The sequence below is a fragment of the Saccopteryx bilineata genome, chromosome 3 (genome assembly GCF_036850765.1).
Source record: "Saccopteryx bilineata isolate mSacBil1 chromosome 3, mSacBil1_pri_phased_curated, whole genome shotgun sequence".
Classification (NCBI taxonomy): domain Eukaryota; kingdom Metazoa; phylum Chordata; class Mammalia; order Chiroptera; family Emballonuridae; genus Saccopteryx; species Saccopteryx bilineata.
This window is the reverse complement of record NC_089492.1, coordinates 292,220,276-292,241,928: the sequence shown is the minus strand read 5'-3', so window position 1 is coordinate 292,241,928 and position 21,653 is coordinate 292,220,276. Positions and strand designations below refer to the sequence as shown.

The following is a 21,653-nucleotide window of genomic DNA, read 5'->3' as shown; positions in this document are numbered from 1 at the left end:
CTAATCTTTGCTGGGGGGATGATTCCGAGGGACAGTAGGTCAGCAATGTGGTCGAAGAGGAGGGTCAAAGTCACGGGTGTTGAGGAGGAGAGGGGGACCTGACTCTTTGAGGGCGGTGAGATGACAGTACCGAGGCATGAACAGACGGGAGCAGCTGACGGGGCCTGTGGTCCACGTGAGGCCTTGGACATTGGGTGCCACCTCTAGCTGCGTTAACAATGGTCTTTAGGCCCTGGCCGGTTGGCTCAGTGGTAGAGCGTCGGCCTGGCACGCGGAGGTCCCGGGTTCGATTCCCGGCCAGGGCACACAGGAGAGGCGCCCATCTGCCTCTCCACCCCTCCCCCTCTCCTTCCTCTCTGTCTCTCTCTTCCCCTCCCGCGGCGAGGCTCCATTGGAGCAAAGATGACCCAGGCGCTGGGGATGGCTCCTTGGCCTCTGTCCCAGGCGCTAGAGTGGCTCTGGTCGCGGCAGAGCGACGCCCCGGAGGGGCAAAGCATCGCCCCCTGGTGGGCAGAGCGTCGCCCCCTGGTGGGTGTGCCAGGTGGATCCCGGTAGGGCGCATGCGGGAGTCTGTCTCTTCCCGTTTCCAGCTTCAGAAAAGTACAAAAAAAAACACCAATGGTCTTTATCCTTCCATTCGGGCAGCTCCGTGGAAGCTAGGGAAGTGCCGCGTTTGTCCTCACTGGGGTCTGTGGGCCTTTGGGATCTGGGGTGTGACATCCTTGTCTCTTTTGCAAGAGATTAGCTGCGATCGTTTTGAATATTGCCCTGTTTGCGCTCCTTTGTTCCCAGGCCTAGGGCCCGTCCTTTCTCCACATGTCCCAGGTCCTTGGTTCTTCCCTCTGTGCTTCAGCCTGGGTCCTTCCTGCTCTTGTTTTGTCCAACTTGCTCTTGAATCATTAATTAATTTATTTTTTTTATTAAGTGAGAGGAGGGGAGGCAGAGAGACAGACTTCTGCGTGCACCTGGACCAGGAACCACCCGGCAAGTCCACCAGGGGGCGATGCTCTGTCTGGGTGGGAGCCATTTTTTTTTTTTTAGCACCTGAGGCGAGGCCATGGAGCCATCCTCAGTGCCCGGGGCCAACTTTGCTTGAACCATTTGAGCCATGGCTGAGGGAAGGGAAGAGAGAGAAGGGGGGAGAAGCAGATGGTTGCTTCTCCTGTGTGCCCTGACTGGTAATTGAATCTGGGACGTCCACACGCCAGGCCGACACTCTACCACTGAGCCAACCGGCCAGGGCCTATTAACTTTAATTATTGTACTTTTTCAAACTCAGGATTTATAAGCTTCTAAGGAATGTTAGGATTCTATTTCTTTTTTTTATTTCATATAGCCAGTTCACTGGTAACATTCTCTCATTTATCTCTTTTTAAAATACATTAACTATCTGAGTCACCTGGGAGTCCGTTTCTGTGGCCTGTCCAGTCATTGGCTTCTGTTTCTTGGCTGTGCCTGGTGGTTTTTGATTGAACAGCGGAGACTATGTTTTGAATGCTGGGGCCAGTGTGCTGTTATTTTCCTCGTGAAGAGACTTAATTTTATTCTGGCAGACAGAGCATGGATAGATCACCTCAATTCACGAACACCGTTCTGTCTCTCATCTTGTTTTAACCTCTGTCTGTGAGCAAAAGCACCTGGGGGTCCTCGGGGACCACCAATCTGCAGCTTTTGTCTCCCAGCGTGAGCATCCCACGGCATCTCTGCCCAGCAAGCAGCTGCGCCAGTGGGTTTCCTGGCCTCTTGCCCTGAGCACGTGCAAGCCCAGGACTCAGCAGGTTCCTCAGAGGGAGAGACACCTGATTTCTGGTTCATCCTCCATGGTTCCCCTTCCTCTGGGATCTGGAGAGAGCCCAAGGACGGGGGGGGGGGGTGTGGGGGGCAGAGCATCAGAGCAGGCAGATGTCCCTGGGCCTTCAGGTCTAGCACGGTTTCGGAGCTGGGCTGTGGGCCCGTGGGTGCGTGGCCTTTCCAGTTTTTTCCCTATTTCTCCCTTAAGGGACAGGGTGGCACCTACGTCTGTCCCAGCACTGTGTTTGGGAAGCACACCCCCTGTCTGGTTTCGCAGGTTCGAGTGGGACTTGCCTCCTCAGGGACACAGCTTGTGTCTCTCCCTCTCCATTGGGTTGACGTTTAGATGAGACATGATAGCTGACGGACTTTGAGAGTGAGGACTTCAGGGGCTGTGGGGACGAATGACTGTGTTGTGCATGTGAGACGGACACGGAAGTGGGGGGACCAGAGCTGAGGGTCACGGATTGTGTCCCCCAAGTTCCTGTGTTGAAGCCATCACCCCCAATGCGATGTATTAGGAAGCGAGGCCTTTGGGAAGTCATGAGGTGGTGAGGGTGGGATTAGCGTCTTCAGAAAAAGAGACCCCAGACAGCTCTCTGCCCTGTGGTGACTGATGGTGCCTGTCTGCTCACGGAGCCCAGCCTGTCTCAGCACCCTGATCTCAGGCCTCCAGCCTCCAGCCTCCAGCTCTGTGAACTGTGGGAAGTAATTGACCCTCTGGAGCAGCCCGAGCTGAGATGATTCCTTAGTTCTGGACTGTCTCAGTTGCCCTGAAGCCCAGTTTCTATCTGTACTGACCCCACAGATTCTGGGCCTTCTTTTCTGTTTGGCCTCTAAGGAATCAGCAAACGCCCAAGGCCATGTGGGGGCCCTGGGGACATGTCCCTCCCTGCCTTGTCCATTCCCTGTGCTGGCTATTGTCGGGTCTGTAACGCCTAGACGCTGTTTCTGCAGCGGCTTTCTAGTGTTCAGTGATTGTTCTTGGAAGCACAGTGATACTGGACTGCCTGTGCCCACATGATGTCTTGGTCTGCCTGTTTCTTCAGCTCATGGTTGGGGGCACGTGGTACTGGCCGTGCGTGGCTCAGGGTGCTTTTCTTTCTATGTGTGTGAGTCCATGAAGGGAAGCCTCCATGTGGCAATGTGTTGCGCTCAGGGTGAATTACTTGGGAGTTGGACTGAGTTTTCCGTGGAGTCTTTGTGAGAATATTAGTTGACCGTTTCATTAGGACGTACATAACTCTCGTCATGACAAATTAGTTTTTCGGCCATAAATATCATGAACAAGCCAGGCTATTATGGATAGGTTCTCCCTCTGAAAACATCTTGTGGGATTGCTTTTTGTAACAGTCCCTGACGGTACTGGATGGCGAGGGGACATCGGTGAGGAGCCCCTGGGAGGCCGGCCACCGTCCTCCTCTGCCCCTCCCACCCACATCCCCGCCGGCAGTCTCAGTGACCCAGTGACCAGGAAGGACATCTTGGTCCCAGAAACATGGCCTTCTTCATTATTGTTTTTTGGGGTCAAATATTCTCGTAGGATGAACTGGCATTGCACCTCATCCAGGGGACACCAGGGGACAAAGGCGGGTGGCTGTGCCCTCCTGGGTTGCGGACTTTGTGGCTGCTGCTCCCCATGAGGAAGCTGGCCTGGAGGCATGTCCGGCCCTGTGTGCTGCACCTGCTCCAGCCGCTATGGTCCCAGGCTCCTGGCCGGCTTCATGGCCATGCTCGGCATTATTCCCGCGCACTGTGCCCAGGCCCTGCAGGGCTGGGCAGGTCACCCGGCAGTGGTCAGTGTCTAGTGCACAAGGGAGGCTTTGACTGCCATCCTGTCCTGCTCTGGGAAGTGGCATGGCCACATGCATCCCCACGTCTGAGGGACACGCAGTTGGCTTCTCAGCCTGTTGCTCTCGGCTCAGTTTTTAAAATGTATTTTCTTCCCCTAGTCGGAGCCGTCAAAATGCCAGATTGCTATGGAAACGGCTGGTTAAAATTCCCTGCCGCGTCCTAATTATAGAGTTTCAGCCCAGCTAAGAGCCGCTTTTGAAGGTGAAGGCGTGGAGGCTGAGAGGGAAGCCGGAGGCCGGATGGCTGTGGCAGCCATCGGGCCTCTCTGCCACGCACTGTGGGTCCTGTTCGCAGAAAGCATGGGCCAGCTAGGTGACCTTGTAAGCTCCAGGGGCCAGTGGGCGCCTGCCTGCGAACAGCTCCACCCCAGAGTGACCCCCAGGACCAAGATGGTCCCAGCAGAACAAGTGTGCAGGGTGTGGCCAGAGCTTCCCCAGGGCTGAGGCTGAGCAGGCTGTGTCCCGTGCCCGTCCCCATGTCCCCTGTCCCCTGTCCCCGAGAGGTCTTTCCCGCTTGCCTGCTTATCTTTGGCCCATTTCCCACCTCATCTCCACAGACATCAGTCCAGTGAGAAGGTGGACACAGCCACCCGGCAGGTCGTCCCCAGGGCACCCGCCCCTCACTCCACACACATGTTCTTTGGGGACACTGCCCTTTTCTTTCTTCTTTGCTCTGGCTGTCCCTTCCAGCCAGACTAGGTATGTGACTTTCCGAGCAGAAACCTAGATGCTAAAAATGTGACTGTTATTGAGCCGACAGCCCAGGAGGCTGATGGCACTGGCCGAAGAGAGGGGACCTGGTGGTCACCTTGGAGATCTTCCAGTAGAGATGCCAGAGTCGGACCGGTTTGGGGTTTGGTAGCTGCCTTTGCGGATGTGGGTTTTTCCAGGATGGTGCTCAGCTGATGCAGAAGATGGGGAGGCTGTAACCCGGGTCCGGTCCGGAGCAAAACACCAGGCAAACCTGGAGAGGGATGGGATGTCTGACACATGACTGACCCACATCCTGAAAACTGCCGAGGTCGTCAGAGCCGTGGTCCTCTGAGAAACAGTCACAGCCTAGAGGAGCCCAAGCAAATGTGACAACTAAACAATTTGAGATCCTGGGTGGCAGATGGGTCAGGGAGAGGACATGAGGGGATAGCTAAGGATGTGGGAAAAAAGCTTGGACTTAGGTGACAATAACCTGTCAATATCTGTTCACTTATCACAACTATATTTGACACCTGTTAGAAGCTAACAATAGGGGTCATGGGACTGGGGTCTTTGGGGACTGTGGACAGTCGTTCCCCCTTTATCCACAGGGGACATGTTTCAAGGTCTTCTGGGATGTCTGAACTGCAGATAGACCTGGACCCCACAAATGCTATGTTTTTTCTGTACCCGCACACGTGTGATGGAGTGTAGCTTACATGTGAGGCCCAGTAGGAGATTAACAACTGGTAATAAACTAGAATGGCTACGACAACATACTGTAATAGAGACGTGACTGTGGTCACTGTCTTGGGGGTCCCTGCTGAGGGCCCCGCAGAGGCTCCATGCTTTCTGGGAAACACGTCACTGTCCGTGGGAACACGTTTCCCGCTCCGTCTTCCACCCACAAATGAACGCCTTTCCCGTCCTAACCGAGCACTCCTCACGCACGGGGGCCGTAACTCACTCAGTCTGAGGCGATACGGCCAACCAGCACGGATTTCTTTTTCCTTCCTCACGATTTCGTGGGCGGAAGGTTCAATCTCACTGTAGATCTCAGCCTGCTTCTCTTGGGCACCTCCGCATGGCCAGCACCACACTCCTGTACTGTGGGGCCGTTACTGAGGAAAACGAGGGGGCCCTGACCACGAACCCCGAGATACGGTGACTGTCCATCTGTTCACCGAGGTTTCCTGGAGCAAAAATGTAGGAGACGTTAGAACATCTGAACTTCTCTCCCCCTCAGATGATGAAGATCTTCTATGTTTCCTCCTAAAACGTGTATTCATTTTGCTTCTCATGTTTAAGTCCCTAATTTTTGGAGGGGATACACCTGCTCATGGAGTGAGGCCGGCGTCCCAGGCAGCTTGGGCCCCCAGAACAACGCCGGGACTTCCTGGCAAAACAGCAGGCGCGTTTTTCTCCTGGTTCTGGAGGTGATGTCGGAGATCAGCATGCTGTCCGGGTCCCTTCTGACATGCAGACGCCACCTTCCTGCTCTGCCTTGGTGCTGGGGCATGCGGTGTCTCCTCCCATTCTTACAGGGACACTTACCCTGTCATGGGCCCCATCCTCATGACCTCACTCAACCCTTATTATTCCTTAGAGGCCCCGTCTCTGCATTCGACTGCACTCGGGCTCAGGGCTTCCCTGTGTGAACCTGGGGGACACGGACATACAGCCCTAATAGCAGGGATCACTTTTCCTTGCCATGGAGGCTAGGGTGTCGCCTTGGTGCCCGTCCTGTCACTCGTGTTCTACACCCATGGGGTCACGCGGGGCTCGCTATCCTGTCCTCTCGCTTTGTCCAGCCTGCTGTGGGCTCCCTGGCACACCTCAGCCTCTGTCAGGATGGCTTTGGGTTTCTGTTCCCGGCAGCTGTAATCAAATTTGAACGGTATCGGTGGGGGTATTTTTAGAGTTTGACATGTTGTGTGCTCTGGGGCTGAAGGGAGAGCCAGAGCATGGATGCTGGTGTGTCCCCATGTGACAGCTCAGTTCCCTCCCTGTCACCACTGTCTCTGTGTCCCGTCTTTCTGTCACTCCATGCCTTCGCCCTTGCTCTGTAGGGACAGTCGAGGGGTATGCGTGCTACACATGGGGACAGTCACTCCTGTGGACATTAGCAGAGACTCTCTGTGGGCCAGGCTTCCCCAGAGCAAGCCAGGGCTTGCAACCTGTCCTCTGGGCAGAAGCCCTGGGGGGTCACTAGGGGCAGATCAGTGATCTTTGCCCCCCATGACCCCAGGCTGAGCCCACGGTGTGAGTCCCAAGGTGGGTGGGGAGGGAGGTGGTGGGCTCTGCCCCCAGCCTAGCCCTGTTCTTGCCTGGCATGCAACCTGCCCGTGGGGTCGCCAGGCCAACCGGCCTCTACCCGCCAGCTGTGAGGTTCCTGCCAAGGAGCCCAGACAGCACGGTTCCTGACTCGGTCTCCTGTGAAAGGGGGAGAAGCAGGTTTTGTTAAGTGCCATGACCTGATTTCGGCCAGTTCCAGCCCAAGCCCGTCCCTTGCTTGTTTTAAAAACATCTCGTTACAATTTCCACATTAGTGTCTTTGGGCCCTTCCGTGATTCCTGAGACGCCTTCACTGGGACTTTGTAAAAGCAACAAAGCTGCCCTGTGTCCCGAAGATACGCATTTCAGAGGGTTTCAAAGGCACGAAGTTAGAGGCGTTCTGAGATTGACACCAGCCAGTGCCAGCTTGGGCTTCAGCTCCGCGATTCCAGGAGAGGGTTTGTCACCTTTCTGGGACTCGATTTGTTATATACCTGTCGTGAAAGCGGCATTGGGTGACCAGGATTCAGCATAAGTGTCCAGCTCGTTGGCTTTTCTCCTGCCCCAAGATTTGCTGGGCCTGGGATCCTTAGGGGCTTTCATGTCCAGGGGGAGGGCTGACAGAAGCTGCGGTCAGATCAGTCACATGTGGACTGAAGCGGCAGCCGGCGGCCCTTGGTAGACACTGAGGCATAACTACTATCATCTGAGCATGTGGCTCATGTGCACCGTGGCCCTGGGTGCTGGGGCATTTGGCATCCATGCCTGGAGGGAAGGGTGCACAGGACAAGTGGCAGGACACATGGTCCTCAGATGGTTCCAAGGCCGAACCCTCGGTGGGTGGGCGGCCGTCTAAGTGACCCTGCTGCTGTCTGCTGACACACTCTCTGTGTCAGCGAGCCTTTCCCTATCCTCCCCACCTGGGGCGTGATGTGAGTACCATCTGAGGAGAGGCAAAGAGAGAGCAGTGGGTGCTGTCACCTCAGTGCCAGCCTCCTTAGGCCCCGTTCAGGGGGGACCTGTCCCGAAGGCCCCTCGCCTGTGGAGTGGGGCCCCGGGCCCTGTGCTGGTTCTTTACACCTTTCTCATCTCTGTTCCAGAATCCATCTACCGCCGCGGAGCCAGAAGATGGAGGAAGCTGTACCGCGCCAACGGCCATCTCTTCCAAGCCAAGCGCTTTAACAGGGTGAGTGCTGCCCTGTGGGATGTGGATTTGTGGCTGTCAAGTGCTCTGTGTTGAGGGCTGAGTGCCCTGTTCTGGCTGCTGTGTGCTGAGTGCTCTGTGTTGAGGGTTGAGTGCTCTGTGCTGAGGGCTGAGTGCTCTGTTCTGGCTGCTGTGTGCTGAGTGCTCTGTGCTGAGGGCTGAGTGCTCTGTGCTGAGGGCTGAGTGCTCTGTTCTGGCTGCTGTGTGCTGAGTGCTCTGTGCTGAGGGCTGAGTGCTCTGTGCTGAGGGCTGAGTGCTCTGTTCTGGCTGCTGTGTGCTGAGTGCTCTGTGCTGAGGGCTGAGTGCTCTGTTCTGGCTGCTGTGTGCTGAGTGCTCTGTGTTGAGGGATGAGTGCAGTGCTCTGTGCTGAGTGTTGTGTGCTGAGTGTTCTGTATTGAGGGTTGAGTGCTTTTCTGGGTGCTCTGTGCTGAGTGGTCTGTGCTTATGCTCTGTGCTGAGGGCTGAGTGCCCTGTTCTGGCTGCTGTGTGCTGAGTGCTCTGTGCTATGTGCTCACTGCTGTGTGCTGAGTGCTCTGTGCTGGGTGCTCACTGCTATGTGCTCTATATTGAGGGCTCTGTGCTGGGTGCTCTGTGCTGAATGCGCTGTGCAACTTTAAAAGCAAAGACAGGGAGGGGAAGTGAGTGGACTGGGTGTACTGTTCAGCTCCTAGTGGAGAGACCGTCCAGATCCAGTTGCACACACTCTCTGTGTCAGCGAGCCTTTCCAAGGCTTCCTGAACCCGTGCAAGTCCTAGTTCAGGTTTTTCTGGGTGGTGCTGTGTGATAAATGCAGTCTGTGTCTCGGGCACCCTGATTGCCCAGTTACATGGTTCTTGCTCAGGGCACGTGGCCATGCAGTCCCAGCCTGCGTGCACACAGGAGTGACTGTGGAGTTGACAGATGACCCCAGGGTGCTCGGTGTCCTGCCCAGGGATTCCTGTGGCAGGAAGCCGCATGCAGCCCCCGCCCACCCACCTGAAGGGCCCTGCAGCCTAGTGTCTACAGTGTGTCTTATATTTTCTGGAAACGAGTGACTCATGTGGCCTTGTGACTGTTCCATTTCTCAGCGGGGGTGGGGGGCTGGTGCCTACAGGCACCTTGGCAGCCAAGGAAGGTTCATGTCCTGGGGCTGCTGGGGAAAGCTCCACAAACAGGGGACTTAAAACAGAGACTCATTCTCTCAGGGTCTACAAGCTGGATGTCCCAACCAGGCTGTGAGCAAGGCTGCTCCCCGTGACGTCTCCATGCTAGGGTCCTTCCTGCCACTTTCTCCCTCCTGGTGTGGCCGGCCGGTGCTCCTGGTGTTCCCAGGCCCACAGCTGGGCCCCAATCTCTACCTCTCCTTACCTGCCCTGTTTCTCTCTAGCCTGTGCCTGCTCCCATGAGGACGCCAGTCACGACTAAGGGCCCACGCAATCCAGTCTGACCTCGTTTTAGCTAACTATACCTACAGGAATACTTCCTCCAAATATGGCTGCATTCTGCCGTTCTGGGCGGACATGAATTGAACTCAGCACAGCAATCTGGGTGCTCACCTGCGGGCCTTTACACGTGCTCAGCACTCCGCTGCCAGGCCTGCCCTCCCCCCCCCCCCATCCTCAGAGCTCAGGCTCTCCCTTGAATTCCCATCCATTCAGGGTGTTGGAGCAAGGGTCCTCCAACCCCCCCACACACACACACTGGCTCTCAGCAAAGCTCAGTTTCCTGCATCTCTGGCCCACGATGAAGCTCTTCTACCTAGGGAAGCCTGCCGGGGCCCAGCAGCACGACTGGCCTTTCCCACTCTGTAGGCTTGAGGAGAAAAATCGTCCCTATCTCTGATTGCAGGTTACAGACTCCTTCCCCTGTGTCTGCCCCTCTGTCCTCCTCCCCAGAATCTGTGGGGCAAAGATTTTCTTGGAGACTTGGCAGGGGCACCCGCTCCAGCCCGTCCCCTCCCTGGTGAGGAGTGGGCTTCTCAGGGCCCCCCAGGACCACGTGGTGTAGAATTTGACCGGTTTTCTAAAATGAACTCAGGCTAAGCTACTAGTTCTTCATCTCTAAGAGTAATTTGAGACACTCTCAAAAGAAAGAAATGTATTTAAAATGGTGAAATGGTCCCAGCGTAACAGCCACCATTGTCGTCTACAGAGAGCGTACTGCGGCCAGTGCAGTGAAAGGATACGGGGTCTCTCCATTTCACTCGTGGCTGCCGAAAACTGTCAAGGCGCACATACCCTGGGGTCCCCCTAGGTCCATGTTAGCCTCAGAAATGAGGCCAAACCCAAAGACTGATTAGTCATGGGGGGGGCAACACCCATGCTGGTGCCTAGACGACCACCAATAGGGACTGACACAGGTAAATGAGTTATGGTTGGAAAAAACTGGAAGTGGTAAGCCTGGGTACCTCGGACACACACGTGTGCCGCGTGGCAGAAGCCAGCCCTGACGGCTGCTGAACGTTTATCCTCACGCTCTATGAAACATGTAGTCGGGAGCAGCAGACAAGCTGATGATCACCACCAGTTTCAAGTAGTTTAGAACCATGAAAAACAAAGATGGACCATTAAAAATCTCTAGGTACACTAAAAAAAATACCACGACGACTGCCCGCTGCCCTAGAGCAGAATGCTCGGCAGAGTCGGTTTCTCTGTCTCCATTGGGGTGAGATGTTTGGATGAGAGTCAGGGGCTTCCCCCACGCTCTTCTCAGCCTGAGTCCCTCCACCCAGACAGGTCCCCACCGCTGTTCCATGCACAGCCCAGCAGGAGCTACAACCACCCCTCCTTCCTACAGGCAAGGGGAGCCCTTGCCCAATGGTCCTCCCCTCTGCCCCTCACACAAAGCAGGGTCCTCCCCCAGCATGGGATGCACCTGAGCCCAGGTAGGACTTGGTACGTGGATGTGACTAGGTGACAACCCAGCTCCATGTCATCTTTTGAGAAAATCAGTGAAGGTGCCTGTGGCTGTGGGCTCTGCGGAGTGCTGGGGTCCCAGCGTAACAGCCACCATTGTTGTCTGCAGAGAGCGTACTGCGGCCAGTGCAGTGAAAGGATATGGGGTCTCGCGAGGCAAGGCTACAGGTGCATCAACTGCAAGCTGCTGGTCCATAAACGCTGCCACGTCCTCGTCCCGCTGACCTGCAGGAGGCATATGGTGAGTGTCCACACTCCCTGCTGGCCCTGAGTCGTCCTGTCTGGTGGGGTCCTGACGCTGTGCCACTGACGAGACGAGAGAAGGGGGCATCCGTCAGTGGCAGAGGGATGGCCCCGGCCAGCAATCTGGAACGGGACCTCTCTTCCCAAGTCCTGAGGGCCCCCAACGCCCTTGGGGGCCCAGGGCCCTTTACTGCTCTGGGCTGGGCGTGGTGGATAAGCCGTGGCTCATCCTACCCAGTCGTGGGAGCTACGAAGGCAAAAGCCCGTGCTGCTCAGCAAGTCGGAGGCTCAGCCCCATGAGCTGTGTGCCCCCATCACCACCAGCCTGGGACTGTGCACGGTGGCCAGTCTTCAAGGCTCTGCTGACAGACTTTTCCTCACCAAAAGACCCCTCTGAATGGACATACCTGAATCCAGGTCTCACCCCGATATTGCTTGAGCTCAGGGACATGGGGTCCCCGCACAGACTGGTGCTAGATAGGGGTCCATTTCACTCGTGGCTGCCGAAAACTGTCAAGGCGCACATACCTTGGGGTCCCCTAGGTCCACATTAGCCTCAGAAATGAGGCCAAACCCAAAGACTAGTCATGGGGGGGGGCAACACCCATGCTGGTGCCTAGACGACCACCAATAGGGAGCTGCCCCCATTCTGACACCACACTGTGGAACCCCGGGTGCCAGGAAGTGGAGCCCAGTGCCTGCTTGGCTGCTCACATGTGCAGATGTGGCGTTGCGGGGTGGGGAGGTGACCGAGCATTATATGGAAACCCCCATTTTATTAAAGCACCTGCTAGTGCCTTAGTGGGCACTACTCCCTGTGGAATCCCAGGTAACTTCGTGGCAACAAGGTAACAGTCTGTATCAAACATGTTTAACGTGTGTAACAATGTATATATTTTAATAGGTGGGTTTTTTGGGGGTTTTTTTTGCATTTTTTTGAAGTTGGAAATGGGGAGGCAGTCAGACAGACTCCCGCATGCACCCGACCGGGATCCACCCAGCACGCCCACCAGGGGGCGATGCTCTACCCATTCGGGGCATCGCTCTGCCGCAATCAGAGCCATTCTAGCGCCTGAAGCAGAGGCCACAGAGCCACCCTCAGCGCCCGGGCAAACTTTTGCTCCAATGGAGCCTCGGCTGCGGGAGGGGAAGAGACAGAGAGGATGGAGAGGGGGAGGGGTGGAGAAGCAGATGGGCGCTTCTCCTGTGTGCCCTGGCCAGGAATCGAACCCGGGACTCCACGCCAGGCCAATGCTCTGCCACCGAGCTAACCGGCCAGGGCCTTAATAGGTGGTTTTTAAAAGTCCTGCAGTGTGTCCAGAAGCTACACTGTAACGCCGGCCAGTCACTTTGTAACGGCCTGTCTCTCTGCAGGATTCTGTCATGCCTTCCCAAGAACCTGCAGCAGATGACAAGGACGGCGATGTGGACCTTCCCTCTGAGGAGACCGATGGCAGTAAGGGTTTCTTCCTTCCTGCTGGGGTGCCCAGGCTCTGCTCGCCCTGCCACACCTGCTGGCCTCCCCCTTTCTGACCACGAGTCCTTTCTAGACCCTGTCTGCTCTCTGAGGGTCGGTGTCAACCAGCGTGGCTGCCATAAGTGGGACTGGGGACATGCTCTCCAGGGCCTCCGCTCAGCTCCAGCAAAGATGGGCAGGGCAGGTGGCCTTCCCCGGGGCCCATGGCTCCGTGACTTGCTGCCATCGGAGTCCAGGCCCAAGGTCTCCCCTCTGTGCCTACGTGGGACATTCTAGAAGGCAGCCAGTGTAGCAGCTGCCATGCCAGACCCTCCTGTAGATCAGCTGCAGCACGGAGCTGAGCTCTGTGAGGAGCAAGGCCCACTGGGCAGCCACTGTGCACATGGCATGCTGCTGTGGTTCCCGGGGTTTTATAGGATTTTTTTTGGTGGGGATAGATCTTTTTTTTTTTTTTTTTGGGGGGGGGGATTTTTGAATACCATTGTGAGTGATGGCCCAACTCTGAACTTCCAAAGTCCATGTACTCTCACAAGGGTGTGTGAGAGCTCTAGCCCTCACTTGATAAATATGATTTCATCCCAGGAGCCCTCGAATGGTGAAATGAGACCAGAGCACCTCCCACCTCCACACACATCCATCCCCCATCTGTCACCCATCCGTCAGCCACCCACCCATCTACCATCTATTATCCACCAACCACCACCCACCCTGATCCATCCATCTATCCATGTATTTATCCACTTATCCACCTATCCACTTACCCACCTATCTACTAAACACCATCCATCTACCCACCCATCCATCCACCATCTATTATCCACCAACCACTACCCACCCTGATCCATCCATCTATTCATGTATTCATCCACTGACCCATCTATCCACTTATCCATCCACCCACCCACCCACCTATCTATCTCTCCATTCATAAGTCCATCCACTCACCCACCCATTCACCAACACCAACCACTCATCCACCACCGCCCCCTTCCCCGTCCATCTGTCTCCACTGAGAAGACTGGAAGGGTGGACACCGAAATCGTCGATGACTAGTTTCTTCTAGGTGAATCCCCCCAGTAACTTGTCACAATGGCAGGTTCCCAAGCCCCGTCTCCAGATGTTCAGAGCCAGCAGGTCTGGTTGAAGCCCAGAAAGCTGCATTTTCTTAAGACTTGTTGAGTTGGGGGTGTGGCTGCTGCCTGTGTTTGCCCTGAGCACCGCTGGCTTAGTCCTTGTGTCCAGGGACATAGACCCGACAACACCTGCAACAGCCTTCTTTCTTTCTCTTCCTCAGTTCCTTATATTTCTTCAACCCGGAAACGAGACGACAGCATTAAAGATGATTCTGAGGTGAGTGTACTGAGAGGGGCTCTCTGGGGTGTCCAGGGTCCTATTTAGAAGCTCATTGATGCAGTTCTGGGCATTTTAATATGAACTAGACGTGTTTGGGGATTTTTGCTCAACTTAAATGAGAGCGTGGTCCAGTGGGCATCCAGGCGTCCACACTGAAGCATTTAGGGCTGAAGTCCAGGAAGTCTTTCAAGTGTTTTAGCATAGTGGTCATCTCTGAATGGCCAGATGCACAGAGAGGGAGTGAGTGTGGCAAAGTGTGAGCCACCGCTTAATCTCAGGGTGAGGACATGGTGCTTGGTGTGTGTTTCTCACAGCCACGCAGAATGGGGGCAAGCTGTTGTTGGCTGAATCTGCAGGCTGGGCCAGGCCCAGGCTGAGCCTGGGTTAGGGGACCCCTCTGACCTCAGGATTCTCCGCTGTCATATATTTGGATAATGATGGCGTCTTTCCATGAGGATAAACACTTAGCACCGTGCCTGGTGTCCGGGAAGCTTCCACAGCACGATGTTGGTGGCCATTCCCGGTGACCCACACACGGGAAACCCCTGCTCAGGTGCTTTGAGAAAGGTGGGAAGGCTGGCTCCTGGGGGCTGGGCTCACTGGACTTCTTAGTGTCTTCTGGGCACACTTACAGGACTGGCATGGTCTGTGGGCCCAGAGACAGGGGTAGATAGACTGAGATGGTCACTGCATTCACAAGTAGTTTGGTTTCCTCGCTCCCACTGATCAAATTCTCAGATTTTCTATGACCATCTTTTGTAGCCTGGGACAGGTGTCCCCATTGCAGGGAAGATCGCTGCCCGGAACCTTGGTATCCACAGGCACCTCTCACATGGGGCACGGGGCCCTCTGTCTTTGGGGACCATGTACAGTGTGGTGAAGCTCAGTGTGAGGGGCTGGGAGGAGAGGGGCACCCAGGAGCTGGTGCACCCAGCGCCACGGGCTGCTGCCGGGCACTGTGGGGCACACCCTCTGTGAATCCCCGGCTGCTGCCATCCCAGCGCTCCAGACCCTGGCACTGTCCTCCGCTGTGGGTGCAGGCCTCTCAGCACCCTCCTCACTCAGAGGGCTGTGTTTTAAGCTGTAATATTTGTCAAATCATTTATTTTGTCAAATTATTATTTTTTTTCCATTGTCATTTTCCACACCACCAAGTAATTTCCCAGTGCTCAGCTGACGCTGACCAGGTGCCCTACAGTCTAACCCAGTTCCAACACGGTCTTCCTGGGGACAGCGTCAGGCCCCACAGGTGAAGGGCGCTGCCCCGGGAGACCCCCCCACCCTTCACGCCAGTCACAAGTCCAGGCGCTTCTGCCCAGTCAACCGCAGGTGGAAGGTTGCGACGACCTCATGACCTTCCTCCGTGGGCTTGATTCGTTTGCTAGTGCAGCTCGGCTCACACAGCTCAGGGAAACTGTTCCCTTACTAGATAGACAACTGGTTTGTTCTAGAAGGACGGAACTTAGGACCAGCCTAGTGGGAGAGGGGCACGGGGCGAGGTGTGCGGGGTTCAATGAGGAGATTCCACAGCCTCTCTGGGTGTCAGTCTCCCCGAATCTCTCGTGGTCTTCCACCCGGACGGTCTCTGGACGCTATTCTCTTTGGGAATTTGTGGGGGCTTTCATAACACAGGCGGGGATTGATTCAGTCGCCATCCACAGAAGGAGCTCGATCCCCAGCCCTTCTGCCCTCCCTGGGGGTCGGGGGTGGGGCTGAAAGTGCCAACCCTCCAATCACGTGATTGGTTTCCCTGGCAACTAGCCCCCATCTTAAGTGATTTAGGGGCTTTCCAAAAGTTGCCTTATTAGCATAACAAAAGACACATCCTGGCACTTAGGAAATTCCAAGGGTTCTGGGAGCTCCGTTCTAAGACCTGGCTAGAGACCCAGTGGAGTTCTCATAGATCAGTGTCACAGTGTGGTCCCTCTGGCCAGCAGACCTCAGTGCCCTGTCCTGTTCTTCCCTACCTCGGGCAAGAGAGGCTCAGTGTGGCCTCTGTCTGTGGCAGCTCTAGGTGACAGGAGGAAGGCACAATCACATTGTACTCATGAATGAGGTCACATGGCGGCGCTTCCCCTGTCCGCAGCACCTCAGGGAGCAGCCATACCTTTCTCAAAGTCTCTGACAAACATCACTTGATTTTGCCACCCTGGTGGTTCTGTTCTGTCCACAACAAGTCAGGACCACTCAGTTACCGACGTCCTTTGTCCACCACAAATCTCGCCAGAAATAATTCGCAGGCAGGAAGCAAATTATGTCTTAAATCGGATTGCCTTTTTCACTCATCATGTATATATTTCCAGTAAGACTTGCTTTGACAGACAGGAGCCAGTGAGGCCCTGGGAGGTCCAGGCAGCTCCAGAGCCCCAGCCCTGATGTCCCTGGGGCATGGGAACCTGTGGTCACCTCTTCAGCTCATCCGATGATGCTGTCCTCAAGCTTCCGCATCACTCATGGCAGGGCCACCGGTGCCTGGTGATGGGGCTGTGTTCTGTGGAAACGAATAGCTTTTGGGTTTCAAGCTCCTTCCAGCAAAAGCTGCACAGTCCTTGTTCTTGGCTTTACTTCCTGAGCAGTGGGGTGGGGGTGTGTCATCAGAGGACATGGCCCTTTGGGTCCGCCTAGGACCCGTAGTATTTTGTGGGTTCTTGACATCGTGTTGGAAAAACTTCACAACATGAGTCCAGGTGATTTTGAGGATACATTTACTAAAGCTGGGGACAAGGACACAAGGGAGGGCCTAGGCTACAGAAGAAGCCACAGGAGAGCCTAGGCGGGGCTGCCGTCAGCTCACTGGAGTCAGAGAAAAGGGGGCCTTGGAGACAGGTTCAGGGGGTTAGTCTGGGACAAGCTGCTGCTGCCCGCTGCTCCCCTGATACAAGTCTCCTGGGATACCTCAGAGTTTAGGAGATGCACGCCTGTGGGGGAGGAGGAGGGGAAGGGGGAAGGGAAAGGTGTGGGTGGGTAGCCAGAGGGACAGTGCCCTGGGTCCTCTGTCCTAAGGTCTTTTAAGGGTGGAGATTTTAGGGGATATCCCAGGGGAGCATCTCAATCAATACTCATCAGCTCTCCAGATGTGTTCTTTTAGGGTGGTAGTCTCCAATGATTGGTCAGTGCCAGGGTCGGGGATCAATAGTCAATGCAGCTAGCTGGTCCTGAGGTCGGCCCATGTCATGACTTGTCTGGTTTTGCTGTTTTTCTGGGCCTGGAGCTGAGACACAACTGAGGCCTAGATGTCATTCCTAGGGGTTAATGCTTAAGGGCTGTTCTCTGGCCCCCTTGCTTACTTCCCTGCTAAGGGGTCTGACTCCTATGACTAGTAACACACCAGGAGAGGAGAGGTCAGGGGAGGGTCTGAATCATATGACCAATGATGTGGAGGAAAGGGTACCCTGTGGGCAAGATCCTTGTCTTCCTGGTTTTGCCTATTGCTAGGTCCCCGGGGCTTTCCACCCAAGTGACTTCCTGTGCCTGGCTTGTAGCCATTACTCGTGTCTGTCTGCCTGCCTACCACAGGGGTTGTTTAGGGTGTGGGGTCATGACTCATGAGCAGGTTGGGGCTCAGGTCTGGGGCACACAGGGATCCTGAGTCTCAAATGTTTCCCCCTTCCCACTCTCTGTTGTCTGCCCTCCCTCAGGACCTCAAGCCAGTTATCGACGGGATGGACGGAATCAAAATTTCTCAGGGGCTGGGGCTGCAGGACTTTGACCTCATCAGGGTCATTGGGCGTGGGAGCTACGCCAAGGTCCTCCTGGTGCGGCTCAAGAAGAACGACCAGATCTATGCCATGAAGGTGGTGAAGAAGGAGCTGGTGCACGACGATGAGGTGAGCCAGCCCCTCAGGGTGCCACAGAGCACCATGGAGGGAGGTGCCACGATGACACCACAGAAATGAGTATCCAAAGAGGGAATGCCACGGGGTTGCCACCAGGAGACCATCACAGTGTATTGTGTGGATCTTAGTTCTGGCTCCATGGGCTTTGTCCTTTTGTTGAAGTGAAATACACACCAAATTTGCCACATTGACCATTGTGAAGTGTGTACACCAGTGGCACTGAGCACATTCCCTGTGTTGTGTCTCCCAGGGCCAGGACATTTTCATCCCCCTGAACAGAGAGCCCTGTCCCCATTAGCATCACTCTCCACCACCCACCCTGGGCTCCTGGCAACCACTAATGTGCTTTCGGTCTCTGTGGGTGACCTGTCCTGGGTGTCTCGTATACACGGAATCACACTGTGACCTTGTGTGCTGGCTCCTCTCATGGCACATCAGGTGTTCAAGGTTCCCCCACACCCGTGTCAGGACCTCGCCCCTTTTCATGGCCGAGTAATATTCCAGTGTGCAGGTGGGCCACTTCCAGTTTATCCAGCCATCTGTGGATGGATGTTTGGCTGTTGTAAGTAGAGCTGCCGTGAACACATATGCAGAGGTATCTGTTGGAGTCCCTGTCTTTAGATGTTTTGGGTCTTTACCCAGGAGCAGAATTGCTGGGTTCTAGGGCAATTTCATGTTTAACTGTCTGAGAAGCTTCCAGACTACCTTCCCCCAGTCCTGCCAACCCCATGTGGAGGTCCCAGTTCCTGCTGTTTTCTGGGTCTAGATTAGCGCTGGCCCGGTGGGCATGAAGTGGCGTCTCACTGTGGGTTGGTTACATGGCCATAGTGACTAGTGACACTGAGCGCCTTCCAGGGGCTTGCTCACCTCGTGTATTTAGGTCTTTGTCTTTCGCATCCAGATGCAGGTTCTGTGTCTTAGAAGGAGAGGGGGACTGGCATTCAGTGGGCACTGATGCTGTCGTTGTTAGGCTGCTGCTGGCTCGTAGGTCTCCCTGGCCTGGGCTCATGGGTGAGAGGGCAGGGCTAGGGCTGGGCTGGGTGTTTCCAGGCCACACTGTCCAGCTGGCCCCTCAGCCCTGAACGCTGAGCTCACACGTGAGTGGTGGTGTCCATGCCTTACCGGTGAGGAAACTGAGGCCCTGGGAGGTGTGTGTTGCCAGTGCCCTTGTGGCTGGTCATCTGCACTGCTAGATGGTCCAGACCCTTTCTCAGCACAGTGGGCCGCTGGGAAACTGATGGAATGTGTGAGGTTGACTGTGTAGGACAGGGGTCCCCAAACTTTTTACACAGGGGACCAGTTCACTGTCCCTCAGACCGTTGGAGGGCTGGACTATAAAAAAAACTAGGAACAAATTCCTATGCACACTGTACATATCTTAAAGTAAAAAAAACAAAACGGAAACAAATACAATATTTAAAATAAAGAACAAGAAAATTTAAATCAACAAACTGACCAGTATTTCAATGGAAACTATGCTCCTCTCACTGACCACCAATGAAAGAGGTGCCCCTTCCGGAAGTGCGGCGGGGGCCGGATAAATGGCCTCAGGGGGCCACATGCGACCCACAGGCCGTAGTTTGGGGACCCCTGGTATAGGACCCTGAGAGAAAAGGCATTGGGAAGAGTCGCTGCTTTGGTTCACTGTCGGCATCTTCACACCGTCTGCTGTGGCTGAGGTGTGGAGGTAGGGGCTCTTAGGTGATCTTGCGGGAGTAGGGCGAGTCTAAGAGTTGGTGGGTGGGAGCTGAGTTTGTGTTTGTGTGTGTGTGTGTGTGTGTCTGAGAGAGAGACAGAGACAGAGACAGACAGATGGGTGTCCCACGGCCATGAGCCTGGGCCGTGGACATAAGGCTATGGGGCCACTACAGATGGTGGCCCCACCAAGAGAAATGTTTACATCCTAATCCCCGGAACCTGTGACTAGTGTAGCAGGCTGGGAGGAGGCAGCTGCAGTCAAGCGAAAGAACCTGGTGGCTTGATCTGCACCTGAGGGGAAGGAGGAGTCTCGGTGACCAGCAGGGGTTTCTGCCTGAGCATCTGGGTGGCTGGCTGCCTTTGGAGAACAGATGGCGGGGCAGGTCAGGAGCTCTGTTGGAGACCTGCCTTGCCAGGTGAGATGCCGAGTGGCATTGCCCAGCAGCCATTGCCTGAGCAGGTCTGGAGCTCGAAGATGGGGGGAGCTAGGAGCACTCTGCATGGACAGATGGAGTTGAAGTCATTCCACTCCAGGGGTCTCCTGACAGACAGAGGGAAGAGAAGAGCTTTTTAAAAAGTTCCAGCATGGATTGGGAAGGGGATAGCCCTGTGGGAGGAGCGGTGCTGGGGAGATGGATCTGGGACTCTGCAGAATCTGCTTAACTACTCCATCCTCTGTTTCCTCTTGTCTTCAGTGGGGTCGGTGCCAACCTTCCCAGGCTGCCTTGGGGAGCACATAGCAGTGCATGGAGAGTCTGTAACTTAGAGGCCAGCACAGTGCTGGCAGCAGTGGTAGGAAGGGTGATAAGTGATGATTGTGATAGATGATGGATTATGATGATGATGGAGATAGTGATGAGTGATGGTGGTGGTGGTGATGGTGATGGTGGAGGTGATGGAGATAATGGTGGTGGTAACGATGATGATGGTGGTGGTGGTGGTAATGATGATGGTGATGATGATGATGGTGGTGAAGATGGTGATGGCAATGATGATAGTGATAATTGATGATAATGGTGATGATGGTGATGGGTTAGATCAGGGGTAGTCAACCTTTTTATACCTACTGCCCACTTTTGTATCTCTGTTAGTAGTAAAATTTTGTAACTACCTACCGGTTCCACAGTAATGGTGATTTATAAAGTAGGGGAGTAACTTTACTTTATAAAATTTATAAAGCAGAGTTACAGCAAGTTAAAGCATATAATAATAATTACTTACCAAGTACTTTATGTCGGATTTTCACTAAGTCTGGCAGAATAAATCTTTATAAAACAACTTACTATAGTTAAATCTATCTTTTTATTTATACTTTAGTTGCTCTGCTACCTCCCACCATGAAAGCTGGAACGCCCACTAGTGGGTGGTAGGGACCAGGTTGACTACCACTGGTGGAGATGATGGTGATGATGATGGTGGTGGTGATGGTGATGGGTTAGATGATGGTGTTGATGATGATGGTCAGTAAAGGTGACAGATGAATGATAAAAGATAATGGTCATGGAGATAGTGATGATGATATATTTCTAAATGGGTGCTTTATTTTTTTCTCTGCTTTGTCTTCCACAAATGGGGTTATAGGCATCCTCCCTTCTCCGGGATGCCCGGGAAGAGTGCTCAGGAGCCTCGTCAGCATCCTCTGGTCTTTTTCAGGACATCGACTGGGTGCAGACAGAGAAGCATGTGTTTGAGCAGGCCTCCAGCAACCCCTTCCTGGTCGGCTTACACTCCTGCTTCCAGACGACTAGTCGGTAAGAAAAAGGGTGGTTCTGGTTTGAACTACGTGGAGGCCGAGTTGGCACAAACCATAGGCTTCTCCTAGTTGCAAGTATGGAGCATTTTGGTTTGTCCAGATATTGTTGTTCTCAATGATATAACTGGTAAGCTTCATCCATCTGAACGTAAATGATTTAACCTCATTGATAAAATATTTATTGAAACTGTCCCGTGAGGGCATGCATTGGCTCGGGTATCGGGGTGCCCCTGTGAACAGGAGGTGGGTCTGTGCTCCTGTTTCCTGCTGATTCGTGGAATAAGTAAATCAATAAATACTAACATCTTCGCCTATAAGCTTCACATAAGTCAGGATTCTACTGCTTTGGAAAGGTTGGGAAAGTATTGGTCTAGACTCTAGGATATTTCATCTGTCCTCTGTTTAGAATGTTTTGGCCAGTTGAGCTGAACTCACCTAGTTTGTTTGAAAAATTATCAACTATCCTGCTGGGGAGTCCTCAAGAGCACCCCAGTTTCGATGGTTTGCTGGACCTCTCAGGACTCAGCACCTGGTTGTGTTCAAGGCTAAGATTCTTTCCGAGTGGTTTTATGTCAGCGCAGGAA

General features: G+C 54.4%; 1 protein-coding gene across 2 annotated transcripts in view; it reads left to right on the top strand.

The window, feature by feature from the left end:
* The window catches only part of PRKCZ (protein kinase C zeta), an 82,909-nt gene that overhangs the window by 45,918 nt on the left and 15,338 nt on the right, over positions 1–21,653 (top strand). For both annotated transcript variants that reach the window (XM_066270665.1, XM_066270666.1), the window contains 6 exons: positions 7,712–7,797; positions 10,819–10,950; positions 12,327–12,408; positions 13,724–13,779; positions 17,421–17,609; positions 20,970–21,067. In XM_066270665.1, coding sequence (XP_066126762.1) covers positions 7,712–7,797; positions 10,819–10,950; positions 12,327–12,408; positions 13,724–13,779; positions 17,421–17,609; positions 20,970–21,067 — 643 coding nt within the window. The remainder of the gene's footprint in view (positions 1–7,711; positions 7,798–10,818; positions 10,951–12,326; positions 12,409–13,723; positions 13,780–17,420; positions 17,610–20,969; positions 21,068–21,653) is intronic.